The following is a 21,992-nucleotide window of genomic DNA, read 5'->3' on the forward strand; positions in this document are numbered from 1 at the left end:
ATTTTTAATTTCTTCGTTGATCAACTCCAAAGACGCCTGAAGCGTAGCGATGGTGGTTTGAATGTGTTCGAAATCTTGATAAGCCTCCAATTGAATTTTTATGTTCGCGACGCTTTTACCGATGACCTGCAGTTCGTCTGACGATGGGTGGTTCGTCATGGTATCTTCCAAAGTCTGTAACTTGGATTTAATTTCTTCCAACGTGCTGGTGAATTCTTCTTGTAATTTGGAAACAACGACATGCAAGCGTTCTACGTCGATATCGTTCACGACGGTTTGAAGTTCAGAGAAATTCTTTTCGATTGTGGAAGTTCGTTCTTCGATTTCGAGTTTCAATTTTTCCAAATCTTCATTCGATTGAAATTGCTGCAATTTTAGCAAATCATTTTGAAGCGAATCCACGCTCAACTGTATATTTTGAACGTTGTCGTAAGAAGGTACGTCAACATAATTTTTTATGAGCGTTTTCAGTTCGGAATCGATTTTCAGAATAGGATCGAGACATTGCGTTTGGAGCGTAGCGATCTCCGACTTTAAGGTCTCCTGCAAAGCGATCAAATCGCTCCTCAACTTTTTAACTCGAACGTCCAGCATGAGAATCTCTTCTGCGTGGTCTACACGCTTGGTGTGGCCGAAAATGTCGTTAGGCATTTTGTTAACGGTTATTTATAATAGGATAGACGATTCTAATTCTACGAAGAGAAGAATGAGTTTGTCGTAATCTCCTAGGAGTTTAACGTAAAGACAATCGCCTGCAGAAACATCGTACGCCATGTTAGAAAGCACCTTGTCGTGCTTCATTCGAAAAATGTTCTTGCCGGTAGATATTTTGATTTCGCCTACGTTTTCCGGATTCACGGTGATCCGAAGTTTCCCGTTGATCGGAATTTCGTAAAAATGTAAATTGTTGTTGAAGATGTAAAAAGTTTTGCCGACGTCTTCATCCAATTTCGTCCAAATGCTGTTGAAGTGAATGATCAACAGACCGTTGAGTTTAGGTAACACGGAAGGTAAGACTTCATGATCTGGAATGGACGATGCAGTTTCCATGATGATCTGTTTTTTGAAACCGAACAAGTTCATAGGCATGCTGGTTATTTAAGGATACGGTCAAAGTTTTATTTTGTAATGACAGTCAAAGTGTTTTTTTTACTGAGTAACAAAATGTTTTTTCTTGAGTTAGTGAAAATTGTTGTGTGTGGTGGTGAGTGCTAATTATTTGCACTGTGCGCAATTCTTATTTATTTCTAAACGACGATGTCCCCAAGGCAATGTGTGAATACCACACTCGAGGACGCACCTCTTATCGTCATCGGGATCCAGCGCAATTTTTCTAACTTTGTTTGTGGTGATGATATGGTCGACGCTCTGGATTCTTTGTTCTATACTTAGTATCGTCGATTGTGAGTAAAGGCAATCGATGTAATCGTGGAAGGTGAGTTTGTTCTCCACCGTATTTTTGCCCACACCTTTCGCTTTCTTCGTGACGCTACTCTCTGTTCTCATGGCATACATCTTCGAACGCAAACCCGCGAACTCGACAATAATATCACCGTTACATTCATCTTTCAGTTTACCTAGGACTTTTTTGTTACGAGATGGAATTCCAAATCTGTTGGGTTGAGGATACGCAGAAGTATCGAAATACTCAAGCATGGAAGGATTTTTTATGTCTTCATAGAGGTTAGGTGTTTGTATGCTGTAAATGAAGCTGTCGGTGTCCGTGTACAAAAGTGATATTTTATCATTGTAGAAGGGTTTCATCACGTCATAATGAAATTCGAACATGTAAAGTTTCGACAAGTCGAGAACCGTTGCGCCAACGTAAATTGGTTTTCTGAATTTCATCAATTTTATATCTAGATTGAAAAGTGCCAAATTCTCGTTGTAAATCTTTCTCGACTTGAATCTAGGATCGGCTATCCACTTCCGACATTTATTCTTATCGGAAATTAATTTCACGTCTACGTGCTTTCTAACATTCTCCATGGTCTTTCCGTACACCGCATTGTTCATTAATTTAAATAAGTCCTTGTCTAAATCGGAAGTGGCAGCTGTTCTATGTTGTGTGTTAGTTTCTATGTAAGGTCTTAACCACGTGGAATGTTTAAACTTTAGTATTCTTCTAACATTTAGTATCTGAACACTCTTCCCAATCAAAAACCGGAGATTCTTGTAGTGGACGACGTATCTCTGTTTAGGGTCCAATGTTAACAAAAGCTTGTCTTGAACCAAGTCGGGTGGACATATGATTTCGGGAGTCGGAGGCAAATCCGAAAACATGTCGTGCAGGTGGTCGGAGAATTGGAGATCTACCTCTGCGAAGAAACCACACTCGCTATCGTCGAAATCAATAATGTCTATCGAAGTGGTATCTAACCATTCGAATCCCCCGTAAGGAACTTTCTGAACCATGGCATGTCCGTAGAGATTAACGTCGGCGTAGAAGATGTAATTCGATGCTTGATTTGAATCGTAATCTTCTTTCATGTGTATGTTATTAGCTTTTGCATGTCTCTGTACGCATTACACCATTCCACCTCGTATCCCTCTTTCGATAAATAGCAACATGTCAACGTCCGATATCAGTTCCAGCTTGACCTTTGTCTGGAATAACATTGCCGACCACGCTAATCCCGGTAGACTGTAGAAATACGCTGGATCTAATTTATAAATATTCGTTGCAGTTTTCCTGAACGCTTGAAAAACATCCGCGAGTATCGTCACGTCTAATTTTAAGTATGCGTCGTGGTAGTCTCCGAGTGTCCTACATTCTAATTTCTCCCACATGAGTTGCGCGTGTTGGTATTCTTCGTCCGTGATTCCTTTCTCTCTGAGTCTGCTGTAAAATTCTCTTGGAGGTGGGAGAGCGTCGTCGTTAAATTTAGAATTATCACTAAGATATTCGTAAGGATAAACCCCTTTACGTCTAACGAGTTCTATGTCTATGTTGGGAAAACTAGCTCTAGTTATTTTGAATTGATCGTCGGTGAGTTTGTTCGCTAAAGCATCCAGACTTGCGAGAGAAATCTATACGAATCCAGGAAGCGCATCTCGATTGTATTTTTCGTTCCCGGAATCGACACTTGCTTGCTGAGACTAATGTAGCGTTCTTCATTCTCGGCCAAGACACCTATACGTTTCGGATCGTAGCCAAGATGTCTCACCAGGTGGTGAAAATCATATCCGCTTCCGTTGTGAAAGAATATGGGGATGAATTTAGGTTTCTGGATTTTAAGATTGCACGTGTTGCAAATTCCACCTATGTAGTTTCCGCTAAAATGATCGTGGTGGAATATTTTTTTGTTCTCATCAGTGAAACTTTGATCACATACCGGACACACCTCAGTGGAATTGTAATTTTGAAGTTCATTTTCAGTTAAAGGTGCCATCGGTTTTGATGTAAGCAGTACGCTACCAATTACCTCAACCTCCTCCACCATTTTTTCCAGGAAGTGTTCGATTACATTTGGCCCGCGGTATATATATGCTTCATTTATTTTATCACGTCGCACAACAACATAGCCGAAACTATTAGGTTAATGAAGCTAGTACGGCGTTGTGGAGGAAATTTCAGGATCCGGTTCGCAGTAGGAGAGTGGTTTCAGGAAAGTCTCGAAATCTGCGACGATGATTGCGGGATGTTCCAACAATGCTTTGTGCATTTTGAATTCTTCGACTTCGTTCGTTTCGGGCATCAACATTCTAGCCGGTCTGTTGTCACCGCAATAAATTTTATGTTCGGCAAGTTTCTCGATAGCAATTTGACGTCCGGTGTAATTTTGATAATCGAGTTGTTTTTGATCGTCGAACATGGTTAGACATCTCGGACAAACTTCGATGCAATGTTCATGCTTGTTTGTTTGGCTTCCTAGTAATCGAGACATTGAACGAATTAGCGTGTAATGATAGACATCCTCGTTGGAAATGAGAAGGAGATTTATTACACAAGCATCGTCATCGTTGATATCGCTTATCCTGACAGGATGCACGAGATATTTATCTGACGTGAAGGAATATACATTAATAGCGATGCGTTTTCCTGCACGATTTTCGAACTTTGTTATATCCGACAATGTCACCGGGTATTCAATGTCAGACATTACACTTTGAAAGTGGGTCTCGTATTGTTTGTAATTAGAAACCTGTTCTGGATGATTTGACCAATGAACAGGATGCAGTGCAGCCAATATACACCAAAGGAAACACTTTTTATCGCTGTTCTGTATATTTAACACAGCCCTCTTGTGTTGAATGTTCGGTGGAAGAGGAACGTAGCTGGAAGCGCGAAGAGGCGAGAATTGTTTCACGTAAACAGTTAACGTGTGAGGACTTCCACATAGAGACCATCCCGACCCTTTAGCCTCGAAATCGTCATGTTTCTTAACCAGCTCGTTGGAAACTTTATAATAGAAGTTGTCTAAATTTTCGACGTCAGCAAAATAAAGAGTCTGGTTTTTTGTACGATGATAAAAAATACTCGTTGTCCCATCAACTTTCTCGTATTCAGAAAACAGAACAACGTATACTTTTATAGAGTTGTTTTCAAGTTTATCTTTTAAAATATTTAGTACAGATGTTTTCGTTTCATCCAAGAAACTAAGGATGTCACGGCCTGGTTCTGACTTAATTGAAAAATCCTGGAGTTGGTCGTTGAATGCAGATCTAATTGGTTTGCGTTCATTAGATAATTTAATTTGCTTGGAAGTGGAAGCTTCCGTTTCTGAATTATCGATTTTCCTTTTCGATGCTTGTCCGGTCGATGGTTTGCAAATTTTGAGGTGTTTACTTAAATTTGCAATGCTGATCATCTTTCCGCATCGAGCACAGGGCTTAGAAGGTAACGAACGATTAATTCTCGAACCTGTTTCGCTAATATTAGTTTTAGATATTAATTTTTCGCAAGTAACACATTCGATCAAACTGGTGGATTCCATTATGCTTTCTCAGATCACACAAACCAAAAAGTCTAGTATATGGCGATACAATTTTCAGGTATGTTATTTATATAGAATTTCTTGGGTGTGAATACAAAATTCAAGAATTCAATCTACTGTGAATAGAATTTTCAGGTATGTTATTTTATATAGAATTTCTTGAGGTGATTACAAAACTCAAAAATTCAATCTACTGTGAATAGAATTTCAGGTATGTTATTTATATAGAATTTCTTGGGTGCGAATACAAAAATCAAAATTCAACTTAACGTGATAATTTCCAGGCATGTTATTTTATATAGAATTTCTCGGGGTGATTACAAAAATCAAAATTCAACTTAACGTGAATATAATTTCCAGGTATGTTATTTTATATAGAATTTCTCGGGGTAATTACAAAACTCAAAATCCGAGACAGTTCAGTTTTAACGTGTTCATATTTGAAAAAAAAATGCAAAATACCCCGACAACGTTTCAGCTACTAGGACCTCATTACCATGAGCCTAATCCTAGTAAGCCACATACACACCTGTTCTTCGTATCGCATATGCTAGTAAGTCAGATGACATCATGGGAGAATCACATTTCCCCCAATGAGCCCACCACAACAAACGTCGCACATGCTAGAAGAAACAGGATCAGGATATTTTATGCTAAATTTACGGCTGCCTGTATGCAGTTATAGGCAAATCATTAAAAGAGCGCTCTAATATACAATGATTTCTCCTACCATGTATCCTAACATACAATTTAACATAACAAGTAAAATTTCGATTCGTCTATATATACCCGACAAAACTCAGAAACTGTCATACGCGAGAGCTATTTTTTAGCAACAACTATAATTACCCAACACTAGCAACAAGAACAAAAAAATTATATCAATTACTTGTATACTATTAATTAGTAACTTTAGATAATATTAATTATTAGTTTTCAGTTGTAATTAATTTTAAAAAAACAATTAATAACATGTTAGGTGATGATAACCAAGTGCAAAAAGCATTGCATTCTTTTTACACACAAACAAAGCACCACTTAGTTCACAAAACATCCAACAGATGGTAGATAGTTACATGGTTCTAGTTAGGATGATGATTTTTGGGTTGTTGGATTGGGGTTGAAGAAGACTATTTGTTGTAGTGACCACAGTATTGTTTTTTTTTTGTTTTTTTTGTTCTCTTACGAGAATTAATATAGGTTGTCATAGAACCCTCCAATTCATGACTTAGCAAAAATCTGTTTGCGGATTCATCATGTACACCTATACGTGAGAAAAAGTATGAAAAGAACCTATGTTCGGAAATCCAAAATGGCGACCGGAAGTGGGGTTATCTTGGAAACGGTAAGACTTAGGAAAAATCTGTTTGCGGATTCATCATGTACACCTATATGTGAGAGAAAGTATGAATAGAACCTATGATCGGAAATCCAAAATGGCGACCGGAAGTGGGGTTATCTTGGAAACGGTAAGACTTAGGAGAAATCTGTTTGCGGATTCATCACGTACGCCTATACGTGAGAAAAAGCATGAATAGAACCTATGTTCGGAAATCCAAAATGGCGACCGGAAGTGGGGTTATCTTGGAAACGGTAAGACTTAGGAAAAATCTGTTTGGTGATTCATCATGTACACCTATATGTGAGAAAAAGTATGAATAGAAGCTATGATCGGAAATCCAAAATGGCGACCGGACGTGGGGTTATCTTGGAAACGGTAAGACTTAGGAAAAATCTGTTTGGTGATTCATCATGTACACCTATATGTGAGAAAAAGTATGAATAGAAGCTATGATCGGAAATCCAAAATGGCGACCGGAAGTGGGGTTATCTTGGAAACGGTAAGACTTAGGAAAAATCTGTTTGGTGATTCATCACGTACACCTATACGTGAGAAAAAGTGTAAACAGAACCAATGTTCGGAAATCCAAAATGGCGACCGGAAGTGGGGTTATCTTGGAAACGGTAAGACTTAGGAAAAATTTGTTTGCGGATTCATCATGTACGCCTATATGTGAGAAAAAGTATGAATAGAACCTATGATCGGAAATCCAAAATGGCGACCGGAAGTGGGGTTATCTTGGAAACGGTAAGACTTAGGAAAAATCTGTTTGGTGATTCATCATGTACACCTATATGTGAGAAAAAGTATGAATAGAACCTATGCTCGGAAATCCAAAATGGCGACCGGAAGTGGGGTTATCTTGGAAACGGTAAGACTTAGGAAAAATCTGTTTGGTGATTCATCATGTACACCTATATGTAAGTAAAATATGAATAGAACCTATGCTCGGAAATCCAAAATGGCGACCGGAAGTGGGGTTATCTTGGAAACGGTAAGACTTAGGAAAAATCTGTTTGCGAATTCGACGACTGCAAGATCAAGAACGTTTATCTCAAGAATGGGAGGAACGAAGTGTTCCCGCGCGAGAATTACAACCTCGACACGACCAAAGTTGATTACATAAAACTTTACGAAGCTTACACCGCTTACAAAAGGGTAACGGAGGGAAACGTGGACATGTACTACACGCCCAGCGAATTCAAAACCCACAGACCCATGTTCGTCATCAACACGACGAAGCGGAAGCAGGTGGTGGTCAACGATCGAACCAACATCAAGGTCGTGTGCGAGTTCCACGACGCGCTGGCCGATGATACCGTGTGCAGCGTCATCCTGGTCGCAGAGAAGTCCTTCGCGTACGACGTGAAGAACGAGAGGGTGACGGAACAGTTTTAAAAAATTCGTAAAAAAAAAATTGCCACATACTAAAAAAAATCAACAAGGTTATATAAAATATGTGAAAAAAAAACTTTAAAATACTGAAACAAACGGAGTCCAATGTAAGTTAGTTCGGTGCGCAAATAAAAAAAATGATAGGTCACTGAAAAAAAAATCGTAAGATAGGTTAAGTTATATCACGTAAGATCGTGGCATTCGTACCAAGTACGGAGTGGGGAAAAAGGGAAATTTCACTAAAACATCGCTAAACGCTAAAACATCGACAAAAAATTGTCAAAATATGTCAAGAACTGATATTCAATTGATAAAAAAAGAGGAAAAAGAAGGGCTCGTACCAAGTATGAGTGGGAAAAAAGGGAAATTTTACTAAAACATCGCTAAACGCTAAAACATCGACAAAAAATTGTCAAAATATGTCAAAAACTGATATTCAATTGATAAAAAAAGAGGGAAAAAATTGTCTCGTACCAAGTATTGCGTTGAACCGGCCAAAATACACTACTCTATTTGTCATTTGATTACTTTTTAAAAACATGTTGCCTAGTAAAACTTACAAATTATTTCTCAATTTGATTTTCACATATCAGATATATATATCACACTCCTAATAAAAGATATCCATCATCGGTGCAGTAAGAAAACATTCTCGCCCTCGATTACGAGAGGATACAGTTTCTGCGTTAATATTGGTTATACTTATTATAACGTAATGTTACAAGCACCTTAAAGAAAACAGCTGTTTTTGTTTTTCTTCTTTTTAACTTTCTGAATGACTGAAATTAAGTTATTTTCCTAAAACAAGTATCCACAAATTGTAATAAGTCTTACCACATCCGATCAACCTCACGATTAGCCAAAAATGGTTGAAAAGCGAAGTAAAATAAAGCAATAACATCTAATCGACTTTTAACACGGATTAATGAGGTGAAAGAATCACGAGTTACATAAACTGATCATTATGTATGCGATAACATTTCTTACAATGTTAGGAAAATATATATCTGTATAAATATTTTTGTTCATACATGAATCTTCAACGTAGAAATTTTTCAACGAGAAATGCAGGCTCGACCAGCATTCGAAACCGGGGCTCTGGCATACCGTGCCATTGCTCTACCACTGAGCTACCAAGCCGGCCTGGCCTCGCTTGAATTTTCATGTCGCTGTTTTACCTGCTTTTGAAATCGTCTCTTCCAGTGCTGCGGGATCTGTAGCCTTTGAAACACAGTAGACTTCGACGTTGCCTGGTTCCTCCCAGCGTAGAGATGTCTACTGATTTCAAAGCAACAGATCCCGTTGCGGTAGCCCTGACAGAAATGATCCCACCCGTGACACAAAATTGTTCACTTGTAGCTACAAATCTGGGAGAGTATTTTGAGGATTGTTATGTTTAATAAACAATGTTAAGTTTCATAATTCATTGCACAGAAACTGTAAGGAAAATGTTGCTTAACTGTAGTTACTTTAACCCTCCCGTTGCCAAGCTTTTCGACACCTTTATTTTACAAAGCGGGGTATTTTGACTACCCCAATACAATTTTGTGATTTAGTATAATATTTGTTTTTAGATTCTGTTATTTTCGATGAATAGCTTTATTTATTATTGAAATACAGTTTTTCAAATTATTAAAAGTATTTAAACTGAACATAAGCACCGTATGGTGACAGTAGTGCAGCGTTGCCATGTATGCGCGCTCTAATTCAAATCAACAATAGTAACCTGAAATAATAGAGAACAATATATATGTTATTTGAGCTAAACAATGGATGTATGGTAAAACTCAACAATGGAAAAATGAAATAATGAAGATGAATGAGAGACATATTTCGTAAAACCTTCATTTTTGACAAATAAAAAGATAAGGCATTTCATACCAAGCAGGGTAGTCTCACAACTCCACCAATATATCCCGTCAATAATAACTATAAAAACAAAAAAAAATGGGTCAGTCACGAGTGTAAATACAATTTCAATCATTTTAGGACAAAGTCATGAAACCAAAAGTATGTAGTTCTTCAGATAAAATTATTATAGGGAATAATCAACCTGGGGTAGTCAGAATACCCCGCTTGGTAATGCGAGGGTTAATATAAAAAAAGGTAAAAAAAGGTAAAGTGTTCCCCTGTGCATAGCACCACGCCATGAAGGCGTATAGGGGGTGTGGGGGTAACGCCCCACACTTTCTTGATCCGGTCGTGAGTAATATAAGAAAATGTAATTCGCGTGTCTCACCCGCGACGATTTAATGCCCCTCCCCACATACACATATAAAATATATATATCTTCCTCTCTCGGTACAGCTCCCTCTTTCTATCGTGATATATCCTCCCCTCTGTTAGTTCGTGCCTTGCTATATGTGCAAAACTAACTTTACGATTAAGTTGCAACCAAAAATGGTAATAACTTACTCTGGCTGCTTCAATATATCTTGAATCTGCTCATCACTGAATCTTTTAAGCAGTTCATACACTTTCGTCAGGTTGAACATGGAGTTGTTGATCTTGTGTTCCGAGCATATGGTCACTGCCGGGAACGGAACTTCAGAGATGGACATCGTGTTCCCAGAGAATGTAACGAGCACAGGGGAAGTCTCCCATTTGATCCAAGTCTGCCTGATGAGGTACACGCACGCCACCAGCGACAGCGCCAGAAACAACAGCCAGCAGAACCTTCGAGAGAAACAGCTGAGAGTTTTCCTCAACGAGCGATTTAACAGAGAATATACTCCGGTTCCCCTTGCACAAGAATATAATTTATCAACAACGGATTATACTAATTTAAATGAACCTCCCATCTTTACCTTACGTAACAAACCGCATCTCCAAGTAGAAATATTTCTGAATCTGTAGTTCATTTAATTACTTTGTCATTCCCTTCTATCTTTTTTTCACTATGTTGAGAGTAAATGGGATTGTTGGAATCCATAACTGTTCGTGACTGTATGTAACAATCAGTCAATGTCGACTTACTTACTCCTAGTTACGTTATGTCTTACTTATATTTTAAAGCAAGGACTGTACAGATGTACATATATGCAATACCTATTACAGTCAGTGGTGGCCCATGTAAGGTGGGATCCACGAGTATTACCGTGCAAATTGTCCATCACCATGTTCATGCACTTTATTTGACCCTATAAGAGCTTCAAGAATTAAAATAAAACTCAATGCATGCCGTTGACAACTTCTACTCCAGCATACATAAAAATCCTTCGCTTAAAAACAAATTGAAAGCAATAGAAAAATTAATGATAATAGTCATGGATCCCACTGTACGTACAAACAGAAAATCGCTCTCGCCGTAGAGTTAGGCAACATACATACGGCATTGCAGGGAAGTGGGTGTTCCAGGATATAGATTTCCCATTTATATCGTATCATGCCCGGGACCCCTGGCGTCATAACTCGACAGTCTAATCACTCCACCAAAAGGATCCCGCTGAAGAGCCGGAAAAGAGCTTCTTACCAGCACATTACACCGGCTATCTTGAATGGATGAAAAATCCGCTGACACGAATTCTACCGGAAATCGTACGAAAAATAAAGTCAGCCTTATGCTAAAAATACCGTTAACGGCAGACGCGGTCTCGCCAACGGTTTAACGATCAGAAATTCGAATCCCCGATAAATAGTTCGAGAGACCATTTCTCACCCCCAGTTGTAATCAGAAAGTTGTCGCGTGAACAGTTCTTGTCTCCAAGTCATAGGCTGATTATCGATTGATACGTGAAGAGTTACCGCTATCGAAGTTTCATTTCAGGGACCGTGTCTTCACATCTAGAGCTATAGGTAAACGAACATTCCTGAAATTTGGTGAATCCACTATGCAGACCATGGGGAAGAGGATGGCGATAAAAATAGTTCAATTTTCAGCCACCAGGTTGAAATGTGGCGCTGTACTTCCATGATGGGTTGTAATAATGACGTAAACTGCTCCAATTGGTTATGGATTTGCCTTTACCTTGCAATCTTGCATTAAACGAGAGATTATTTTCTCGCAACTTCCAGCCACTAACAAATGGCTTTCTAATTAATAACTCAGCTAAATCACTTAACGTGATCATTTGTACAACCCATCATGAAAGTACAGCGCCACATTTCAACCTGGTGGCGGAAAATTGAACTTTATTTTTATCCCCATCCTCTTCCCCATGGTCTGCATAGTGGATTCACCAACTTTCAGAGTTCTACGATGCGTCAAACAGGCTACAGAGGGTTTGAGTTGGGTAACTTTAATTCTGGTCACCCGGTATTATTCTCACAACCCTGCCAGACCAGTCAACCCCGAAGTGTTAATATCGAAGTTTAAGTGCTGTTATTATTTCACAGGGTAAAGCCCCCGCCCTTCTTTGTTGTGTACGTGTTACCGTTGTTTCTCCTGGGTGTTACCCGAAGCCATAAAAGAGTACCTCTCCCAAACCAAGCGAGTAGCTTTAGGCTGGCATAGTCTCTGTTCGACCCCAAAACCTTAAGGTTTTGATACGATATTTCAGGTAGTGGACAATTTGGGGTAACTATCCCATTTTCACAAACAGTCTATACTCTGGACACATGCTACCGGTTTGCCACCAGAAATTATGGCAACTGACAAGGACACGCGCAAGGCAACTTTGCCACCTAAGGAGCAGCCACAGCTGATTGCAGAGCTACTGAATACAAAGGGTCTCCTAACACTTTTGTAACACAATACCTAATTGAATGTAATTTGACACCAATTGTGAAACTAGACACCAGAGATGGCGCTGCATAACGTGGATTCCGCATTTACAAAGGCGTGCACATGGGAGACCAATGGAAGCAGTTTTCCCGTTAATACTTTCTCTTAGAAATTCAATGTAGACGAGTCATATCGGCGTTGTTTAACAACAATATTGCACCCTTAAAAAAGATGAAGCATTTACAAGCTGATGAAAGTTAAAAGCAACGAAGGGAGGAAAGTGCAATTATTGCTTATGTAATTGGACTATTCAGGCTCACATGCTTGTGCCAATTTGAGACTACCATTGTAGGATTGTAGTATTTTCATAATACTGCAGAATTCATTCTAATGTTGAACCAACGGTGTCTCATATGCTACCCAATATTTGAAAATATCTGTGCACTTAATTAGCAAGCATGTGTGTAGTGAAAGTTTCAGTTTAATACACTTGAATTTGTTTAAGCTTGGCTTTTCTGCATGTACAATATACGAGGGTTACTGGAAAAGTTTCTGCAAACTACCACCAACAGTGGCGCTAGTGTTCCGCTATTATAAAAATCTGAAGAATAGACCTTTTTTATGTTTAAATTATCTTTGATTGTTTGTTTAAACCTATTCGTTTATTTTTCACAGCAGTTTGAAGAAGTAATTTCGTTTGAGAAATGGAAATTTCTCGTGAACACTTTCGGGCAATGATTTTTTATGATTTCAAATGTAGTTTAACACCAAAACAATGCATCGAGTGACTTCATTTGGCTTTAGGGGATGAAGCACCATCCAATAGGACTGTACACAATTGGTTTTCCGAATTCCAGCGTGGTAGCACATTTCTCAGTGATGAATTTCGTGAAGGTCGTCCATCCACGTCTGTTGTTGGCAGTAATGTTGATGCAGTGCTTGCAATGATTGAGAGAGATTGGCATGTGACATGTGAATCTCTCATACCGTGAGATTCAGGCATCCTTGAACATTGACATGAAAGCAATACATACGATTTTGCATGGTCATCTGAACGTACGGAAACTTTCAAGCCGTTGGATCCCACACAACTTGTCCGAAGCTCAAAAACAGGCTCGTGTAAATTGGTGTAAAGAAATGCTCAAAAAAATCAACCGAGGCAAGTCAAATTTGGTGTACTACATCGTTACAAGGGACGAAACTTGGATCTATTCATATGAACCCGAAACTAAACAGCAATCCACTGTTTGGGTGTTCCAAAGTGAGCCGAAATCAAGAAAAGTCGTTCGTTCGAGGAGTGCTGCCAAGCAAATGATTGCTTGTTTCATCGGTTATACCGGACATGTGGCAACAATAGTTCTAGAAGATCGAAGGACTGTAAATGCTGAGTGGTATACAACAATTTGTTTGCCAGAGGTCATCAATGAATTGCGTAAAAAGAACCAAATAGTCGCATTATTCTTCACCTCGACAACGCCAGTTCCCACTCAGCACACCAAACTGTTGATTTTTTGTCCAGTGAAAATGTCGAATTAATGACTCATTGTCCGTACACACCTAATTTATCACCTAATGACTTCTTTTTGTTCCCACACATGACAAATAGATGCGTGGTGAGCGATTTGTGTCGCCTGAAGCAGCTGTTGACGCATTCTGAACAGCGGTTTCTGAGATATTAGCTTCAGAGTGGGAAAAGCTTGCAAAAGTGTATATATCTTAAGGCTGAATACTTTGAAAAACAATAAAGCCATTTCCAGAATTTCCACATGTCCTTTTTCATATTGATTGCAGAAACCTTTCCAGCAGCCCTCGTATAGTTACGTCTAAAGTTACACTAAAGGGATATTTCTGGGGAATTGGACCCACCTTAGATGCGTCGCTGGTTTGCACGCATCAATACAGAGTTTATAAAACAAGATGGCATAGTTTTTAATTCCCCGACTCAACTGTCATCATGGCTTTTGCTCCCCCCATCACCTCATCATATGTGCGCACGTCTGTGTGTTCTGTGCACCAAGACTTGAGAATTTATAAGATCACACTTGATATTAGTTTGCACCACACAAGAAACGTTCCTTGCATATTAGTTTGACATGGAACTCACCTTTCAAATGTAGACATATTCTTCTCGCCAAGGTACCTGAGTCCATGAAGAGTGGAATGTTGACAATACTCCTTGAAGTAGTTGGTAACAGGATTCGCGTACAGAAGATTTTTTACACCTTTCTTACCAAATGCTTCAGGAATCTTCCTCCGCTCTGATTGCATAATGTTGGTAGTCAAGTGTGGTGCATCCACAGAAAATGCGAAGCTCTTAGGTTTGAAACCAGACTATAGAAATAAAAAAGCAGAAATTAGTTGCCCGTATCTGTTATTCGATATCTATGTTTTAAGAGATTAAACGCTCTATTAATATTAATACGTAATGGATTTATAGACTTATCATTGATATTCTTGATTTTGCTATTGCTTCCACATTAACACAATTGACTGTATGTGTAGGTAAGCATTGAATTTACTGATTTGTGTAGTTCTTTAGCTTATAGAATCATGGGCATCACAAAAGACGTTGTAATTACTCACATTTTGATATATTTTTAAAAATAAATCCGCCATTTTGGATTTAATCACATGTTGCACGAAAATGTCTTTCATTTCGAGGCACTTAATAGCAAGAAATGTTCGAACATACTTTGTAGATCGTTACAAAATACACAAGAAATTACGTATCGAGTTATACAATGTAGTATATGTTCTGTAAGTTTTGGCCTATGTTGTAATTGGCTATTTATTGCCGCTTTTCCACATCTTTGGCTAATCGAAATGATGAAATACTAGATGTAAGAACAAAAGCAATGCAATACACACTCCTTATTCGGGACTCGAAGCTCGAACCTTTGGCGGCCAGATCGTGAGTCGAACACACAAAGTACTCTGCAGGATTTTGTCTGTGATCAAATACTAAAGACATTACCTCAAGTAACTGCAGGTCAGTGTTATACTTCTGGACTGCATTGTGCACAACTTCCTTATTTACGTCCAGTTGACCAAAGTTTTGGATATTCCATGCATTTTTAACCCTCTTCATCTTTTCGTCTATGTGTACTTCAAGATTCAACCACCTGATCGAAAGGAAAAGACAGAAGGCATTAGCATTTTGTTGTTGGCGCAGGCGTAATCAGAAAAGAAAAGAGGGGGTGGACTCCCTTGAAAATTCTCATACGACCTTCCTAATTTTAATTGCATAAATAGTTTCTACAGTGACATACCTTAAAAATGGACACGTATATCCTGAAAAACTCTCTTCACTGTAATGAGCCATGTGTATTCCCTAACTCTACGCAGATGAGTCGATTTCAATAGCAAATTCCTCTCTTTCCTCTCTCGCTGTTGAGTTAGGCGTATGTAACACATTACAGCAAAGCGAGTGTTGCAGGATATAAATGTTCAATTTTTTTCTGGTAGCTGTACATCACGATCAGTTGTGGATTGTAACTATCCCATTGAGAGTAAATGCAATTGTTAAAATCCAGAACTGTCCGTGACTGTACGTAAGAATCGATCAACGTCAACCTATTCCCTCCTAGTAAAGCTACGTTTTACTTGCATTTTAAAGCAAGTACTGTATAAATCTATATGCAATACCTATTACAGTCAGTGGTGGCACAAGTACAAACAGAAAATCGCCACCTGTGTGAACATTTTGAAATTTGGTCATGAATTTTGAGCAGAAAATGCAGCAAATATACAAATATAGGCTACAATTCGAAGCTGTAAACGACACTTAGTTTAGTGCATTTTAAAAACAAATACCCTACCCTTGGAATGTTACTAATTACTCCACAACAACATTAAAAAATGCAAAAAGATGTAGGTGCAGCCAATAAGCTTTCAAGTCCTGAGACTTGCAACCATTTTCATAAAACATCAAACTATTCACTTACACCGTTGCACTTCCATTGAGCTTGCTACAGAGTTTCACTGTTTAACTTCATTTTTATTGTGCGTGCTGTCTTTATTCCAGGTGTGATCAGTTGTTGATAAGCAACTAAGCTCTTCAGAAACCTCTCTTTCCTCATTCGACAAACATAAAGATCTATTATCATACTTTACAATATATTGGCGCCAGCTTCTTTCGGACAGTTTTCCTATTAACGTGTCTTTGATACACATACTGATGGTTGGTCGGTGTCTATTATCAAAGACTGATGTTGATCGTTTGGTGGATGTGTACATGAATGAACATTGACACGTGTAAGCCGTTCGTGTCGTAAATATGCCACTTGAGGATTAATATTAAGAACACACGTGCAACCAGGAATGTACTTGGGGATTGGGGCCAACTAGTTGATATAAAATTGATTACACATATGCACACACACACCACATACGTATATCACGAGCACGCGCTATTCTTACTGTTATTTATATTATTGTTATTATTATTATTATACTCACGTGAAGGAAATCTTTGCAGATCCTAAGGATTTCTATGCCAGGTGAAGAACAGAATTTGATACCGCACGCCTTGATTTAGACGGCCCAATTGAGTCAATAAGATTTATGGAAAGCCCCCCCTTGCTAGGGTATTTTCGCATTTGCTTGTAGTGTTTAAAACATAATATGGATGTACTTTATCTTCACATTACTATTATTTATTAAATAACTTTACCTGATGTCCCCGGTGGAGGCACGTAGTGGCTCGGACGACACTTTAAACTGAAGGTACATTCCCATTTAGCCTTATTGTGCATAGAGCAGACTTAAAACACCAACTCAACCAACTTTACCTGATGTCGTTAATTTTGAGATATTGCGAGTTATATAGTGCATTTTGCTGGAATGGCATAACTGCCTTTTGTCTACATCTCAACTGTTTCATGTAAAGCGTAGCGTTGTATACGACTGGGGGTTCGTCGTGCTGACCTCACGTCACCCCGTAACTGGTTGGATGATATCCCACCTCGGCAGAGTGAGACCGGCAGTCGGTAGATAGGCTCTGGGCCTTACGGCCTGTTGCACCACGGGTTATTATTTGAGTTGCATGCGCGTGCACTCCAGTGCAGCAAGGCCAGCAGTGCTGGCTCACAGCATAACGGTTACAAAGGTATCTCTTTAACTTTTGGCTTTTCATTATTTATTCCCTGTTACCACAAAAAATCAACCTTGTGCAAGCTTCCAATGTTCCGATATGAGGCCATCCACACCCACTTGTGGCGTGTTGACAAAACATATGCGACAACAACCTTGGCCAGTCTGTAGGCTACAACGCCAGCAACGAACAGAAAAATCACCACGCGGCCTTGAGAATCCAATGTGAGGGTACGTTCGTTATGTGACGGGGGACTTTGTTTTTCAATAGAGGGCTGAAAAAAACAACCCAGAGTGCCATCGGTATAGTCTTCTGATGCCCTCAGTGTTGCTAACTGCATGATTAAGTGTCCACGTGCACTGTACAGGCTACTGCAAGCGTTCAAAGCACATGAGAATCGCCAAAATAATGATTGTAAAAAGTGTAAACCTTTCGTGTCGTAGATATGCCACTTGAGGATTAATATTAAGAACACATGTGTAACCAGGTATGTTCTTGGGGATTGGGGCCAACTAGTTGATAGAAAATTGATCACACACACACTATGTACGTAAATCGCGCGCACGATCTATTGTTACTGTTATATATTATTATTATTATATATGCTGAAAGTGATCAAGGAAACAAATTGGCTGAGACACTGGATAAGAAGGAACTGCCTGACAAAAGGTGAATTAGAAGGAATGGTTAACGGGGTAAGGATATGAGGCAGAAGAAGATGTCAACTGATCGATAATATTTAATTAAGTGCATCTTACGATATCATCAAGCGTGAGGCGGAAGATGTGACAGCCTGTAGGTTGCAGCGTAAAACCTACCTATTTAGACAGAGAACGATGGGTGACTGAATCTCAAGCTAAACTTGATAATCCAGAGAACTCTTTCGTACCCAGTAACAGGAACACAATACACGATTCCTACGTTGTTACCACAAAAATTCGATACAGAGACAAGCTGTGCAATTCGTATGATAATATTTAAAGACAAACAAAATGAAGTGCAGGATAAAACAGCAGTTTGGTGGATATACTTCAGTGTGTGTAATTAGCATAGTTATTAACGGAAACCCGTCCACGAGATGGCTCACTGCCTGCATAATCAATACCTAATTCGAGGTTATATTGTTGATTCTTTTAACGATACTATACTTGAGCTTTGGTAGGTTGCCAATATGTTCACACGCGAACACAAGCCTGGTTCTCTATCTATATCTCTCTCTCTCTCTTTAATGGTGCAACAACTAACACGAGTTGTCAATTTGCTGGCACAGAAGAATATAGATATGAATCGACAGCGTTCAACAATAATTTATCACTTACCCATAATATTTTCCCAAACAATGTCAACCATCCTTTATAATTGTTGTGTGCCATCAATAGGTTACCTAATTGCTTTGCGTGACCAAGAAGCAATATGGTTAATGTTTATTTTTATTATTTTGTGTTTAAACACTTTATTTATTTTACGTCGTCCGATCGTTCATTAGAACGAAATTACGCACATGCACAGACTCTCCCCTCATCTCTTTGTTTACCTTACTAGTAACGACACCTTATATTTTCGACAATCCTACATTGCTCAACTGTACTCAGTAGTGCACAAACAGATAGGTTTATTTAGACGAATCACCCATCGCGTCGGCATGTCCAGTGAATATATAAATAAAAGTATGACAATTATTTTTCCTTACAAGAAGATGGCAAGCATAATGAGGAATGGTCCTCGAACTGTATTACTTTTGTACAGCCAATCCTGTATACTTTGCTTGCAGTTCTGCCTTTCTTCTGCGTCTGCCCTCAAGTTTTTACATCTCTAAACGCAAACTAGCATAAATTTAAAATTTTCATGCTTGGCCTTCAGGTCATATAATTAATAGCAATCCGATGTTATGCTCAATAGATGGCGCTGATGAATCATTCACTAACATGACGTCAGTTAGTAGTAAGAATTTACAACATAATTAATTGTCGATGTTGAGAGATTTGTTAATTGTTTTAATGTACAGCTTGATCAGACGAGATGACCCGGTAGGGGTATACAGTTGTTCGAAACCCACTTTAAACTCTACTCCCAATCAACCTTTCTGTGCATAAAATAGGCTTGAAACAAATCTTCAACGAGACGACTCTTGGTAGTCTGTCGTCTTTGCTCTTGCGTGAAGAGGCATCTAAATATTTCAATCTTGTCTCGAATTACAAATGTCTGTGCCGTTTTCGTCTTGATCTTAATTCTCAAAATATATTCAGCGTATTACGGACAAACGTTCACAGTTTATAAAAGTCATTGACGCACTTTCGACGTGACCGAAGGTTGCGTTTACATGTTGAGATGGGCTTCCCTACAGCTCATAATGAAGTTAGCTTGTTTGTAAATTTACGTGGGTGAATCAAATACAAACGGGAATTTATTTCTTACTTGCAGGGAAAGTGTGGTGGAGTCCAATGGCCTTGAGGTGATGATAGTGGGTGTATCTGGAATATTTTCCTTCCTTGGAGTCCTTGTCAACTTTTAACATCAGTCAGTAACACGATGAGTGAGCAGGAGGTACACCCGTCCATTGCGCAATGCATCATTTCAAATTTCTTACAAACGAATTGGTTAAAACCAAGTAAAATTTTGACCAGACATCGAGCACAGTTTGGTGAGTCCACCCTTTCAAAGACCCGTGTGTATGAATGGCACAACATGTTTTGGGGAGGACGGGAAACTGTGGAAAATGAAAGACATCAACGACGGCCAAGGAAAAGCATCACTCAAAAAAACAATCAGGCTGTTCAGGACTTGATTGAATGTTACCGTCGCTTGGCAGTCAGTGAAATTTCATCTGCAGTGGGCATAAGTTATGTAGTGCTCACACGATCATTCATACATAGGGGTATACACGATCATTCATGAGAACTTGGGCTACAGAAAAATCGCTTCGAGGTGGGTCCCACGAAAAAGTTCGACTAGAAATCTCTCAAAGGTTCCTGGTTCGTTATGAGAGAGAAGGGGGTGAATTTTTGCACCGTCTTGTCACCTGTGATGAAACTTGGGTCCACCACTACACACCAGAGTCAAAACAGGCCAGCAAGGAGTGGCGGAAAAAAGAAGAGGCTTAGCCAGTCAAGACCAAAAGCCACGCATGAGCTGGGAAGATTCTTGCCACAGTTTTTGGATTTCAGAGGTGTCATTTTTATTGATTATCTTCATGAAAGAAGAACAGTAAATGCTGCTTACTATTGTCAACTCCTGGAAAGTGTTAAGGCTGCTTATCGGACCAAACGACGTGGTACACCCATCAGAAGTGTTCTGCTGCTTCATGACACAGCAGGTGACCTCACACAGCTGGTGCAACACGTGACAAACTGGACGAAATTCATTGGACACCACTTGAACATCCTCCATACAGTCCAGACTTATCCCATTGTGATTATCACTTGTTTGGACCCCTGAAGGAAGCACTCGGAGGTAAGCGTTTTCAGGATGACGCAGAAGTGGAAGAGTTCTTGTGCAACTAGCTGCACACACGACCGAGAACTTTCTGGGATAAAGGGATTGCCAAACTCCCTATCCGCTGGCAAAAGTGCATTTCAGTTCAAGGGAGCTATGTAGAAAAGTAATTACTTTGTTTTGTATTTGTATTTTGTTTCAATAAATTATGAAAAATAAATTCCCGTTTATATTTGATTCACCCTCGCACATTTATGTCAGAACTTCCTAAATATTGTTTATTTTCTAATAATAAACTGGGTAAATACTGTCAGTTTCATAATAGTTAAATGTTTTATAAAGGTATTCAACAGCTACTCTTCAGCAGAAAAGCAATATTGATCTCCTCTGACAATTGTATGTTTGCAAACATAATGGAAGTAATTGTTTTGCAAATGTGAATATTATAGAAATGCGTGCATTACCCGTAAATTCCCACCTTGTTCCGTAATAAATTCTCAGGCTCATATTTGAAATAACGTATGAGGCTTCCCGGATATTAAGAAGCAACTCGATAAAGGTGATTTTTTTTATTATTGAAGCATATACTACATTGAAGACTGTAGGAACTCCTGCAACGTTTGACAGGAGTCCTCGCATCTAATACTCTGAAATTGGCTTTCGAATGGGAAAAACGTTTGGAAAACTGCAGATTCCCGCAACATAACTTAGAGCATTAGCATGTAAGGATACCACTTACCAATTACTAATTTTAGTTATATGGTTTGGCTGTCATTTGCGTTCCTTTTTTTCATATCTTGGGGAGCTCTACTGTGTTGAGATATGATACTGTAAAAACTGACATTAACGTTCTAAGTAAGAATTGGAATCAATTTTCAATTTTCAATTATTGAAAAGTTTTCATGGGTAGAGGTTGCGGAGAGGATTTACAAAAAAAAAAAAAAAAAAAAGATTCACCACTCCAGGTCCACTTAATATAACATTACCGTAATTACTTCTAAAGACCATGCCATTACGGTTATTATACTGAACGCAACTCCAAATGGCGGTTGACCTTGATGATTGTTTCTGACGCGTCCTGTCCCCCAATCACTTTCGGGGGCGTGTGGTCCGATGGGCGTCAACAAACTC

The 21,992-nt window shown here is 39.0% G+C and overlaps 1 protein-coding gene across 1 annotated transcript in view; it reads right to left on the bottom strand.

Moving 5' to 3' along the window:
* Nucleotides 1-21,992, bottom strand: part of LOC145990542 (uncharacterized) — a 147,038-nt gene that overhangs the window by 39,776 nt on the left and 85,270 nt on the right. Inside the window, exons 13-14 of the mRNA XM_083126236.1 lie at nucleotides 14,442-14,668; nucleotides 10,090-10,350 (exon numbers count right to left, since the gene is read on the bottom strand). Of these exons, the coding sequence (XP_082982362.1) occupies nucleotides 10,090-10,350; nucleotides 14,442-14,668 (488 nt within the window). The remainder of the gene's footprint in view (nucleotides 1-10,089; nucleotides 10,351-14,441; nucleotides 14,669-21,992) is intronic.

This window comes from Lepisma saccharinum, chromosome 7 (genome assembly GCF_977018435.1).
Source record: "Lepisma saccharinum chromosome 7, izLepSacc3.1, whole genome shotgun sequence".
Taxonomy (NCBI): domain Eukaryota; kingdom Metazoa; phylum Arthropoda; class Insecta; order Zygentoma; family Lepismatidae; genus Lepisma; species Lepisma saccharinum.